General features: G+C 32.4%; 2 protein-coding genes across 2 annotated transcripts in view; both read left to right on the plus strand.

The window, feature by feature from the left end:
• The window catches only part of LOC140040765 (serine/threonine-protein kinase ULK4-like), a 106,321-nt gene extending 94,710 nt beyond the window's left edge, over nt 1-11,611 (plus strand). Inside the window, exons 24-28 of the mRNA XM_072086930.1 lie at nt 2,062-2,213; nt 5,055-5,221; nt 6,212-6,304; nt 7,170-7,352; nt 8,250-11,611. Coding sequence (XP_071943031.1) covers nt 2,062-2,213; nt 5,055-5,221; nt 6,212-6,304; nt 7,170-7,352; nt 8,250-8,405 — 751 coding nt within the window. The 3' untranslated portion in view covers nt 8,406-11,611. The remainder of the gene's footprint in view (nt 1-2,061; nt 2,214-5,054; nt 5,222-6,211; nt 6,305-7,169; nt 7,353-8,249) is intronic.
• Nucleotides 11,612-12,390: 779 nt separating this feature from the next.
• Nucleotides 12,391-14,490, plus strand: part of LOC140040766 (uncharacterized) — a 36,895-nt gene continuing 34,795 nt past the window's right edge. The window contains exon 1 of the mRNA XM_072086931.1: nt 12,391-12,508. The gene's annotated coding sequence lies outside the window, so the exon portion shown is untranslated. The remainder of the gene's footprint in view (nt 12,509-14,490) is intronic.

Here is a 14,490-nt window from a genome sequence, read left to right on the forward strand (position 1 = left end):
CAACTCACATCAACTGACCACAACCCACATCAACTGACCACAACCCACATCAACTGACTACAACACACATCAACTGACTACAACTCACATCAACTGACTACAACTCACATCAACTGACTACAACTCACATCAACTGACTACAACTCACATCAACTGACTACAACACACATCAACTGACTACAACTCACATCAACTGACTACAACTCACATCAACTGACGACAACACACATCAACTGACTACAACTCACATCAACTGACTACAACTCACATCAACTGACGACAACACACATCAACTGACAACAACTCACATCAACTGACTACAACTCACATCAACTGACTACAACTCACATCAACTGACGACAACACACATCAACTGACCACAACTCACATCAACTGACCACAACCCACATCAACTGACTACAACTCACATCAACTGACTACAACTCACATCAACTGACTACAACTCACATCAACTGACCACAACTCACATCAACTGACGACAACACACATCAACTGACAACAACTCACATCAACTGACAACAACTCACATCAACTGACAACAACTCACATCAACTGACCACAACCCACATCAACTGACCACAACCCACATCAACTGACCACAACACACATCAACTGACTACAACTCACATCAACTGACTACAACTCACATCAACTGACTACAACTCACATCAACTGACTACAACTCACATCAACTGACGACAACACACATCAACTGACAACAACTCACATCAACTGACGACAACTCACATCAACTGACAACAACTCACATCAACTGACAACAACTCACATCAACTGACAACAACTCACATCAACTGACAACAACTCACATCAACTGACTACAACTCACATCAACTGACCACAACTCACATCAACTGACCACAACTCACATCAACTGACCACAACTCACATCAACTCACAACAACTCACATCAACTGACAACAACTCACATCAACTGACCACAACTCACATCAACTGACCACAACTCACATCAACTGACCACAACTCACATCAACTGACCACAACTCACATCAACTGACCACAACTCACATCAACTGACAACAACTCACATCAACTGACTACAACTCACATCAACTGACTACAACTCACATCAACTGACTGCAACTCACATCAACTGACTGCAACTCACATCAACTGACTACAACTCACATCAACTGACTGCAACTCACATCAACTGACTACAACTCACATCAACTGACAACAACTCACATCAACTGACCACAACTCACATCAACTGACCACAACTCACATCAACTGACTACAACTCACATCAACTGACTGCAACTCACATCAACTGACTGCAACTCACATCAACTGACTACAACTCACATCAACTGACAACAACTCACATCAACTGACCACAACTCACATCAACTGACTACAACTCACATCAACTGACTGCAACTCATCAACTTTGAATTGTGCATAGTATTTGCTACAGTGACTACTTACCAACAGTTCATTCTATCTACATATTTTGTTCCATTCGGTAGCTTGAACATGGCCTTGCTCTTGCACAAATAGTTCCTTTCAGTTGAGTTAAGATCCATTCTGCATTCTTCACAGATTACTCTACAAATAATGAATGTTTATGAGTTGGATGTTGAGATATTTAATGAGGCAATTAAACCGAGTTTAAAACAGAGCAGTCAATTTTTCATCAAATGAAATATTCTGTCCATTCAATGAATAATAATAATATTTCTTTTATAATAAATCTACTTTTATTCATCGTAAATCATCGATAAATGCTAGTCCAGGTAGCAAGGCCATTTAAAAAGGCAGTGCTCCAACTTTAGACGCGGAGTAAAACAGTCAACAATGTCACTTGGCAAACATTCTTAAAATGTTACCGAAAGTTGCATTTGAGCATGTTAATTATCACCATTAGATATCGCTTTTCCGTGAGATGTGTAATTAACCAATCAAATTGCATGAATATAATCAGGTGTTTTGTGATACTAACTAACGTACATTATAAATGATTTCTACTTTTTCTACTCTATTTTTTTTCTTATACAGGACAATCCAAGATTTAGGCCTTCTACAGGTGTTATTTCAAGTTGTAGTTGATCACCAGCAAGTGCCTACAAGTAGTGCAATGTGTCTTGTTCTCAACATCTTTCAGTGCTTGATAATAGAACAAAGCTGTATACCTCAGATGATTGACTTTGGTTAGTAGGATATCTTATCACATAGTTTAGTTTAGATGGTTAAGTTTAGGCAGTGTGTGCCTTTTTAAACGAATCCGATTGGTTTTTAAATGTGTTGGTGGTTTCAGAAATGACGACTTCGGTTGGCAAACTATTCCTATGTGTAATTAATTCAATTCATCGACATTTTTATTCCTTAATCAAAATAAAAACATATACAAATACAATACAAACTAGATTTAATTCGTCACTATGACGAATTATAGGTTATATGCATTGATTCAAATAAAGATAATTGATTGATTTAAGATATATTGATTGATTGATTTTCTCAGAATCATTAGTTATTTATAATATATGACAGGATCTTGCTAACGCAAATACAATAGCCGGTATCATAATCCGATCAAAGATCTTTCTGCGTATATAATGTCATAAACCACATTTGTGTTTTTATTTAGATTTCATTATAAATCATGTGTATAATCTATACACTAAGAAATATAATTGAACAACCAATACGGATAATAAAAAAAATCTTATTTCGTTTGGTTTCCCAAGGTGAGACTCGAACTCGGTACTTGACTGCTATAGACACGAGCAAAGACCACCGAGCCATACACAACTGACTAAAAGTTATGGAAAAATTCCTCCGTGTATTTACTATGCAGTAACCACTTTGGTGCAGATAGATTATTACATACCGCAATGAATTATAATGTTTTACTATGATGACATCTTTAAAAATTTAAAAAAATGATGCACTGTCAAACTATATACTTTTAACTTTAATATATGAACTTCTTAAGGAAGAAAGTTAATGTTAAGTTTGTTATTTTGGCCTAAGAATATGTTATAATTTGTTTGATTGTCGAAGTTAATTTTGTTAAATTTAATATGCCATTAATGATGACTTAATCAACTTTTGTTCTTCTAATTTCATAATAAATCATACATATGATACATACACTTCAAGAAAATTAAATAAAAAATAGATGTTCCCGAGCATTGTAACGATATATATTAATTTTAAAATTTAGTATATTTTCACCATTTTGTTAACTTACACGTGCGTAGCCTGTCACTTTTGACGTGCTCGTATAACGCTGTTTCGCGTTGAAAAGTGAATAAAATATGATGATATTATTAAAGAAAGGTTATACAACAGTAATCGGACAAAAACAGTGCGCATTAACGTTTGACGCGCAGTGCGCATGCAATAATCTGCGCACTCATGGCAATTTTTTAAACGCTTAAAATTGCCTGAAACGTACTCTAATTTCATCGAAAATAAATTCTGACAATTTTCAACATTTTAAGCGCGCGTACGCATGCGTTATATGCGCTACGCACGTAATTGTATTGCCATATGATGAAATATGACCTGAAATTTATGAGTACCAAATTTTGTTTAATTGTGATTCATGCTTGTGAAGATATGATTACAAACGTGATTTCGTTAAATCGCGCGTAGACCGCGTAATTTTTGATTGCGCATCGTGAAAACATAACCACATCGATTCCTGGCCATAAGGAATATACTCTGAAAAATTGACTTAGTTAGATGAAACTGATATCAAGATAATTGACGGACAAATAGTGCTAAGGAAAGAATAAATAAATAAATAAATAAAGAAATAAATAAAGATTCTGACAGAATCAAGAGGTTATATGCATGAATGCATGCATATAACCTAATAATAAGATAATGGAATGGGATACAAAATAAGCACAAGTGCTTTAAGCATGTAACCCTAACAAAAAGATCAAACAATTAGTACAAACAAAAAGAACAAACCAAAATAACATAATGTGATTTACTTAACTTAAATATTTCTATTGTTATAATATTGCTTTAATCTCTGTTTAAACAAACTTAAAGTGGGGGATTGTTTTATATAGTCTGTTAAATTGTTCCAAATATGTGTTCCTTGGTAGGAAATACATTGCTGTCCGACTTTGGTGCGTTTTAGTTGTGGACAGTAGTTTGACCTGTTTCTAGTTGAGTAATTATGGAATGAGGCAGATGTACTAAATAAGTTATTAAATGATTCAGGTAATAGATTATGTTTATATTGATACATAAATATAGCAGTGTGTTTCGTATAAAGGTCAAAAATATTTAATGTTTGGGTCGAAATAAAAAGTGGATGAGAAGGATGCATAAAATGAACATGACAAATATTTCTAAGTGCTTTTTTCTGGAGAATATGTATACGGTTTAAGTTTGTAAGTGGATCTCTTACAGTTCAATCTTTTGTGAAATTTTGGTTTGTCTAAACTGATGTCCTCGTGTATTTCTGCTTACATTGCATATCATTTGAAAGATGTCTTCCGTGGCTAAACCATTGAAACCTTTGACAATTTTGAATGTGATCAAGTTACCACAAATTCGTCTGTCATACAGGGTTGATAGGCCAAGAAACTTTAAACGATCTTCATATGAATAAGAATGGATAGCTGGAATTAGTTTGGTCGCACGATGTTCAAGTGCGGTTATGTGTTTTTGGAGAGAAGGATTCCATACCTGGACACAAAATAGGGTTGTGTCCTTTTATGCTGCTCCTTTCGGCCGCTAACGTCAATAGGACAGAAGCTGTGTGCAATGAAAGAATGTTTAAATAGTTTCCATTTTCCAATCTTAAAATATTTGAGCGCAAATTGGAAACATGAGAGTGCCTTCAATAGGTGACACTTCCCTAGTAAAATAGGATCATTGAAAAGGTGAGGTCAGATTGCATTGTTACTGCCGGATAGTGTGAGCTTCAGATGTTCAGATGCATGTATGAAATTGTATTTTAACATACCTTTTAAACAAACATTTGTTTACACTAATTTTAGTTTAATTTAATTGTTTCCCAGGTTTGGTTAAATACATAGTTGAGTTATTCAATGGGGCATCTCACTTACTTGAAAGACAAGATGAGAAATCAGACAACAAATCTGCATACATCTTAGTACAGTGTCTGTTGGAGACGTTAAATGCTATTCTCAAACATGTTGCTGGGGTTGTGAGACAGGTTCTTCAGGTAAACTCTTTAATTTATATCAACATTATAATCTTATCTTCTTGTAGTCTCTTTAACCAATAAACTGTTGCTGTATAGTTATTATTTCTTCATTGTACTTCTTAGCTCATCTCGAGTGGATATGCAGTTCTTACGTCAATTCTTTATTCCTCCACTATACATATATATTTGATATAATTACATGACCATGTTGATCCCTTTAAAACTTCTCCCGATCTACTCTTATTATACATGTGAAGTTAAAAATCAACACTCATCCAACGCCTGTGGGTTTACAATATTTCTGCCTTTATCCATATGGTCTACACAAGAGAATCTTCATAATCAAATCAAGAACTAATTAGCATATCAATATACACCTGTTTGGACTATTTAATTATGTTTTTAATCATTGACAACATTTACATGTGATTTACATTTACTACTATAATCACATTTTTAATTTGTTTGTTTAATTCATAATTATTAATTTTTCTTGTCACCAGATAACCATGAACCTTTTTTTATCATGTTCATCATATACAATTATCGATATGTTTGTGTCATAATATATTTTGTTTTTGTTGTTTCAACAATAATAAAGATTTATTATAGTGTATAAAAATATACATCAAACACAAAAGCAGCCGCTAAAGCATAAAATACATCATTATTCCAATACTTGGAAAGATAAATAAAGGTTTATTATATTGTGTAACACATAAATAAACAACCCACAATTCTTTTTAAATTGTATTATATGTGATATTATTCTATTAATAGTTTAATAACTATCTAGCTGTAGAGGAAGACCAGTTGAAAGACTAAAGAAAATATAGACGAAAAAAAATACAGAATTTCTTGAAAACAAAATTACACTGGCCCACTTGAAACGCACCTTGCCCACGAAAAGAATAAATGGTACAAAATAGTAGAACGCGCTATGTCTATTACGAAAATGAAGCATATCTTAATATAGTTTAATAACTTGTTTTATGTTTGTTTTCCTAGGCCAAGCAAGATAGAAAAGAGACAAATGTAGCTGAGGACCTTTTACTGAGTTTAAAACCAGCAATTCAGCTAACAGACAACCTAACAGCTTTGGTAATCAAATGATTAATAGTATTTTGGAATGGGTTAGGGTGAAGGGTTTTTTAATCTTATAGTCTATTGAAAGTGATTTGAAAAAGTTGATAATTTCATTGTGCCTGTCAAAGGAGAACGTGCAATATCCCATGTAAAAAATAGAAATATAGTTGACTAATGAAAACAAGCATGAATGTGCGATACTCGGGGTACAGCAAAAGAAGCTGTAATGACGTCATAAGACCGGATGTAAAGTCACATACACATCAATAACCTCGCTACCAAATACGGCTATACGGTACCATCTTCGAGACGTGATATGGCTGCATCCGGTTTGAAATTAAAAAATCCAGCTCTATAAATTTGAGGACATGTTCCTGTAGTATACCCATGCCAAATCCCAGCTCAATACTACAATGAAAAAGTAAGGAGTAGTACTTTATAAATCGCATTTTTTACTCAATAGTGTCCAGATGGAAGAAAAAGAGAAGATGAGCAAGTCCTAGACTCGGGTACCCCAACTAAAAACTAATATAAAAAGAGTTATGCGAACTTTGACTTAAGAATTTGTAAAAAAAAAATGCAAAAATATTACTAGCCTCGATACGGATAAGCCTACTTACGTGATACATTGCAGCCCGCATGCTAAACCTTTCAATTAAGTTTGCTTAGCTAGTTTGGCCCTATTAAATGCTATGCCTAAATTTTAACGGTAATGTAGGCCGCTACTACAGTAACAGAATATAAATTCATGCAAAAAATGGGTAACCACAAAATGCCGCTCAACAACGCTAGTAACTCCTATTGTACATACTAGTGCGAGTTTGCAGTTATTTTAGTAATTACCTTTTATTAAATAAAGTTATGTTTTTTCTTTTTCAAGATTTGCGTTTGCGAGAATGATAGCCAACTATTGGCTTGTAATTGTCTTTCTCTATTGGCTCAGCTGTATGGAGGCGAGTATGAGCATTCTATGTCTGTCCAGAATATGGACAATTTAGCAGTGGCACTCCGCAAGGTAGATGTGAAGAAGCAGAAGATTCTTCTACGGTTTGTTAAAAGAATGGTAAGAAGAATTGTTAAGAGATAAATATACAAGCATAATAAAGCAATCTGCAATTGTTGCTGTAACAATTAAATGGATTCGTATGGAAGAGCAGGATATATCTATATTATAGTGCTAATAACTGGAATCCTGGACGATTCAACCCAGGGACTATTCCGCCCGGGATGACCCACTTTTGTTTTGATGACTCGGGGCCCACTTGGGCCAAACTAATGATTGTTAATTTACAGTTTTGTGGTATTCAGTTTTTTACTAGGGGTTTGCTGAGCAGAAATAATCGATTATTAATCGTTTATTTTTTTAATCAATTATTTTTGGGCAGCAGTGGACCGAATAACAATCAAATGTTAAACATTTGATTTTTATTATTTTGTGGGGGAGAATTATACCGAGAGACTCCAGGATTCTGCGTTACAAGTACACCGTTACATCCCACCAGTCCTTTTAGGCCTGTTGTAGAGACATAGCTAGGCTGGGCCTAGAGTAGACGGCGAAACAAACTTTTCTCGCCGACATGTCCTTATTAATATAACATCATTATTCTGTTGTATGTGGTACGGTAGTAGGCCTAGATGTTTATTTTACAAATAATATAGCTTTACGAGTTCAATTTTTAATTTTTAATCCTACATGTGAGAGTTTTAGGCAGCGATAGAATGTAAACAAACCAACTCTCATTGGTCTTCCATAACTTGAACTGCGCTGTGGGTATGGATGACGTGATTTTTAAAAAGCGATTACCAGATAACCGATTAACGTCAGAGAAAATTTTCGGTTGCAACGCGATCAGTTCTGTGGTTTGTGGTAAAAAATGTGGTTTAGGAAAAATCGATATTTTTTTTTTTTCAGCAGAAACCGACCCAATAACTAAAAAATAAATGTTCAATGTCATTTCAGATTACAACAGAGAAAAACCATGCAGAACAGCTATTAGCAGAGGGTGGCAAGCTAATTGATACACTAAACTGGCTTGTTCATAATGCTAACTGCCAGGCTGATGTGGCTGTCTCTTCACTTGCTAGTGATATTCTGAAAACTGCAGATGTTAAATAATTTAAACTAAAGTATGTTCACCAATCTTTAAAGACGTTTATTTCAGTTTTGTTGGCATCTTTGCCATTAAACATAAGAATACAGTAGAATAGATTCAGTTTACAATATACTGTATTAAAGTGCTTAACAAAATGTCTGGTTTTTCAGTTTGTTTTTGTAATAATTTGGTAAGACCAGTTTTGGAGAAGTTGACATTAAAGAAAATTAATATAGCATAAACTTCAAGAAATTAAATACATGTATTATTATACCAGATGTACAAATGAGTAACTGGTTAGCTCAAAGCAGCAACTGCGCTGATCAAAATAACCAAAGTAATAATTAAAATAAATGTGAAAAAGCATTATTTGAACACAGTATATGGAAGTTGCTAAAATGAATATGATGAATACATATTATTACTGTATTATTGTTATTGTTATATTATGAGTACTGTATAAGAAATGAGTCAGAAAATGTATTTATTAGATTTTTCAATAACTGTATTTGTACAAAGATTATTAATTTTAATTTTTCTAGGGATCATTACGGAAATGTGCAGTATTTGTTACCATTCCAACCCTGAATGTTCAAACTTCAATCCTTTGCACCTTGAATGAATACATTTGTACATTACATTAGTGTTTTTCTGTAACATATTGTAAATGTTATTATTGCTGTTATGTTGTGTATTGCTTATTTATTTTCAATGATACAGTTTACTATTTTATAGTGTTTCAATCGTTTCGTTTTATAAAAATATTAATATCATTTATTCAGTACAGAACTACAAGTAATGGATATTTATGAGTAGAATGGATAGAATATTTATGAGTAGAATGGATAGGATATTTTTATTGACATTTTGGCTTACATGAATTACGAGAGTATAATTCATTAAATCCATTTAATCTTTTTTTTCGGAATCTCTGGTCCATAGAAAGTAAAATATAAATATATAATATATCACTTAAACTTAAAAGCTACTCAAAATTATGAGAGTGGACTAAAAAGTGATTTGTATTGGAGATGTTGTTTGGTGGTTAACACTCTTGCCTTATTTCAATCCCAAGGGTTCCATCCTGACTTACTGTCTCATGACTCTTTGAACAAAACCCCCAAGCCTCAAATGACACTTAGTTTGTAAGCATGAACAATTTACGTTATTCGACACTATCGTTAACAATAATCGGCAATCTTCTACGTAAACATTGAAATGTTAACGATTTACAGGAAAAGGTAGTCGCTATTGTCATCATTTCAAACGATCGTCATTGAACTGTTAACGATCAACGACGAAAACAGGCTTAAAATTGTTTGTCTATCCTTGCTAGCTGTTGGATGTGTAGGAAATTTAAAATAAAAGTAATTAACCAATCAAATAATAAGGATACAATGTGTACAAACCAATATTTCAAATTTTATTATTTGTAATGACAATTTATTTTCAGTCTGTGTTGTTGTTATACATTCTGTATCTTATCTGGTATTAACTGACCAATTGTAGTAATCAAATAGCGCGCAACTATTCTTTCCTCCCGAGATTTCACAAAGTTCATGTATGCGTGTGTGAAAACATGTAATAAGTCAGGAGATCAAACCTGGTTACAACTTGTTACAAGTTGTAACAATTTATACAGATGTGAAAAGGTTATAAGTGAAATCACAGACCAAATAAAATCGATAAAGGTGGCTGACAAACGTTTGCCTTTTATTGGACTTTGTTACATATTTTGTATTTTCTATGGAATATTGTGTCCCTTTAAAATCAGTACTGTGATACTAAATGCGTATCAAATAAAGCGAAAAAAACAATTGCTACTCTGATCACTTTATTAAAAATCCTATTATGGAAGTTGTTACAATATGAAACCACTTTGTAGGTGTGGACATTATAACGTCTTTCTACACTATCAAACTAGTTTGACAAAGAATGTGTGATGTGCCCAAATATAGTAGTGATATGACATCATCATGTCCATATATGGGCATCACAATTTGTTCGATAGTGTAGACAGAGTTGCTTTAGAACTGTGTTTTGATTATTGCATTATTGCATTATTGCGATTAAGTAATTCATTTGTGTAATGTTGTAATTTAACATTTACTATTTCAATATCACTTTCTATTTAAGAAATAGTGCCTCACTTTTAGTTTACTGTGACTATCTACATTCCATAAAGTTTGTTTATTTAAATTACTAATTATTTAATACAAGATTTGCTATTAAATTGTAATGACTTTATAAAATTGAAATGTGCTCATTATTTAAAGGAACATTTTGCTGTCTTGACTTTCGGTCGACTGGACATTTTGCTGACGGGGCATTTTGTACATCAGGACATTTTGTCGAACATTTTTTATTTTTTTTGTCAACAGACAACTGACCAATTCAACAACTGGCTCAATGTCCGGTCGGAAAAATGGTCAGTAGTCTGTGTAGTGGTAAAGTAAAATGTCCCGTCACAAAAGCATGACATTTTTTATGCTTATATACTGATTTGTAAAAAAGTATTGACCATTTGTAATTTATAATTAAAATGTATATTGGTGAAAGTAAATCTCTAGTTATTTAGAATATGCCAAAATCGATCTTTTTGTTGCCAGAATGTTATTTAAAGAATAAAATAAATGGTATATAGTAATCAATTCTCTATTGCCGTACCATACCAGCCCAATCTTGAGGAATAATGCTATTTTTTTTTTTACTGGTACTTGCAGACAAATTTCTATTACTCTTTTTCAGAATTGCGTTTTTCTGATTGTGGGTAGGATCATTAATATATTTTACATACAACCTATAATTATTGGGTATAGAATTGTAATAATACTTAAATATTATATTACAGTGATGTATGATTTTTAAATAGTAATATAACAAGAGCAATAAGAGAGTTGGAACCTCCATCAGAGAAAAAGGGTCGAGAATCGTGACAGATTAGTTAAATAATAAATGTGGTCAAGAATTGGGATCCTGATCCAGATTGTCTCTTTAATTTAATGGAGTCTTCTGTGGCCACATATCTATCTGTAGTTTAGATGGGGTATGTAGCTACATGTCATTAATAATGCCAAAGACGTGGCGTAGTGAACTGCGTTATTAATGCGACTGCCTATTTCACATGCAAGGCGTATGCCAAGGCTTACACCTTCATACGTGTCAACAAGCTCCTTGGGCTGTGATTTCCCATGATTAGCACCTTATTATTATAGTAACTATAGTATAGTAAGGTGTTGCACAGAAAAAAACAACCAAATGATCTGAATAATATTTGTTAATAAATGAATGATTTAAAATAACAATACAATAACATAAAGTAACAATTTCTATGTTTTTATTTTCCTGTTGAAACAGAGTTTAACTGATTCTGCTCTTAAAAAATTAACCAATAATTATCTCATTCAAATCAGATGTGAACTAATGTTTTACAAATTGTTGCGTTGTTATTGAGCGTTTGTTGTTACGGCAATTATTGATCTTGCTCACTTGATTTTTTATTCATTTTTATTTCATTTATTTATTTGATCAACAAACCGTATTGTAAAATATAGAGAGATGAATTGGTCAGGGACTGCTCAAGTAAACAAGATTACTATAACTTCAGTCAGCAGTCCCGTGATCTTAACTAAAATTAATTTATAATAAACAACAAAGAGATCATGTTCCAAATATGAGCACTGTTTCTTTTTTCTAATTTAACCATGGAGGTATAAAATAGACCTCCATGATTTAACAGTATAATTTATATATAAAAATAAAACAAGTATTTAATATATTCAAAATATATGACTGTAAATACGCCCCAAAAAAATAAATGAATTTAAGATAATTATCAAGAAGAAAAGAGCCAATAGATTAATTATCTGATTGGTTAAACAATTGACAAATCATTGTGTTATTCCAATAATTACGTACTTTATAAATTAGCTTTAACAGTATAACTTTTAGTTAGGTACTTACTATTGTAGAGGGCGATATTTTAAAAACACCAAAAACACCACCACACTGTAGATCTGTTACCGTACTTATTTTTGCCGTGAGAAACAGCTTGAGAATTTTCGTTGTACTGTACCAAAACTAAAGTTGTTGTGATGATTTTTGTAAATGGAAATTAAGAAAAATGGTAAGCTTTGTACATATTATTATTATTGTATAATTGTATTGAAGTTATTTACTAACTGTCCAGGCAATCAATACGGTTTTTTGTTTTTCAAGGCCTTTTTTGCAATGGCCATGCCCAAACAATAAACTGGATCTCAATAAACAGCAGAGTAAAAAGGCTGTCAAAACGAACGAATGTCCACAGTTGAATGTCAGTTGGCGTTGTGTTGTATGTTGCCAGTTGACATTAGCGTACAACACAATTGAAGCTAATTAATATCATTACGATTTAGCTAACCGAATATATTAAATTATCCTACCTCTCCTTCTAAGTTTAATCACTAATTAAAATGAATGTCAATTATTCTACAGTAGCATACACAATTGAATAGGCCCGACAAATACTGTTGTAGGCCTCCTCTGTCTGTGCTGTGTATGTAGGTAGAATAGGCGTAGGCTAGAAGAATATGAATATTTATGGATGAGGAGGAGGAGGAGGAAGAAAGTGGACTTGGTTTTGAAACTACAATATATATTTATTGACTCTTTGATTTTGGATTCTATCTAATAATAATTTTCCATCCACGAAAAACCCTAAAAAACGACTGCAACAAAAAATATTTTGTAAAAACAAAAACATCTTATAAAACTGGTCATACTAATCTAAGCCTGGCAGATGGCAGGCCCCAGCAGTATTGCTTGGTACAGTAGTGTTTTATAATAAAAATATCAAGTACATGCTCTAGAGGTAGAAGTTAAAATCGGTTAAATATTGTTAAACTTTTCATACTAAAATGTGTCAATCATTAGCTTCTTGCTAAAAAAAAATTTTTATTTTTAATACAAGATGATAAAAACTTGAATTGTTGGTCGGCCATGGGAATGGACCGTACCATTTATTTTCAATAAGGGTGTTTTTACTTGTAAAAAATCCAATTTTGGCCAAAGTTTGGAGCTTCACAACGTCTATGGTAACACTTGAATTGCGTTGTTCTTGATTATATTCTATGGACCTTGTGTGAATGGATAAAAGGCAAAAAATCTTTGGGGAATACATTTTTGTTATACTGATGTTGTCACAAAAGTTTGTATTTTTTCTGATTTCAGGATATGTTATTTTTAAAGTAATAGCATAAAATTTGAACTGAATTCAAATTGAATCAAATATTGAAACCGAAATGTAGAGTAGACATTACTCTATTCATTTAAATATATAATTAAATGTTTGAACAAGAAAAACTGCACTTATAGCTATTTTTTATCAAACCCTACCCAAAATTGTTTAATAATCTAGAACTCAGTGTTTTGTTAACTTGTGTACGTACATATTCATAGCTATAAACTATGTGCATAACAATGCTTAAATGAATCAGAGTATAGGCCTATATTATATATACAGTACAGTATATATGAGAATTTTAGAATTTTTAAATATCTAAAAAAATAATATACATGTTTTAGATATGAAAATGTTCATTATTTAAAGATGTATTGTCCTCCTGAAAAAATATTTACATTTTTTTGTTGATTATGCCATTTTAATATCATATAATAGTTATCCACTTTGACCAAAACTTGGATCGAAAAAAAAATATTTACCTGAAAAAACTGTAATTTAAAGCAAACAAGTCAAATTGCCGCCAGGCAATGGATTTTTGGTCTGGTGTCATTTTAGTGAAAAAAAAACATTTTTTCTTCGTTTTTTTCTACGAAACTTGATTAAAACTACAAATGACCTATCAAAGTCTGATGTAATTAATCTTTATTTTTCATGTTTTTGGGGGACATTACATCTTTAAAACCTTATGTCCTTTTGTGACGTCATTATTTATCTAATTACAATCAACTTACATTGCTTTATACAACAATTATGAGCAAGGAAAACTGCACTTACAGATATTTGTGTTCCATACCCCAAAATTGTCCAAAACTGTGGAACTGATTGGTATAATTAGAAATGCGTTAAAATCCCACCTTAGGCATGAGAATATTTAATGTTAACAT

The sequence above is a fragment of the Antedon mediterranea genome, chromosome 2 (assembly GCF_964355755.1).
Source record: "Antedon mediterranea chromosome 2, ecAntMedi1.1, whole genome shotgun sequence".
Lineage (NCBI taxonomy): Eukaryota > Metazoa > Echinodermata > Crinoidea > Comatulida > Antedonidae > Antedon > Antedon mediterranea.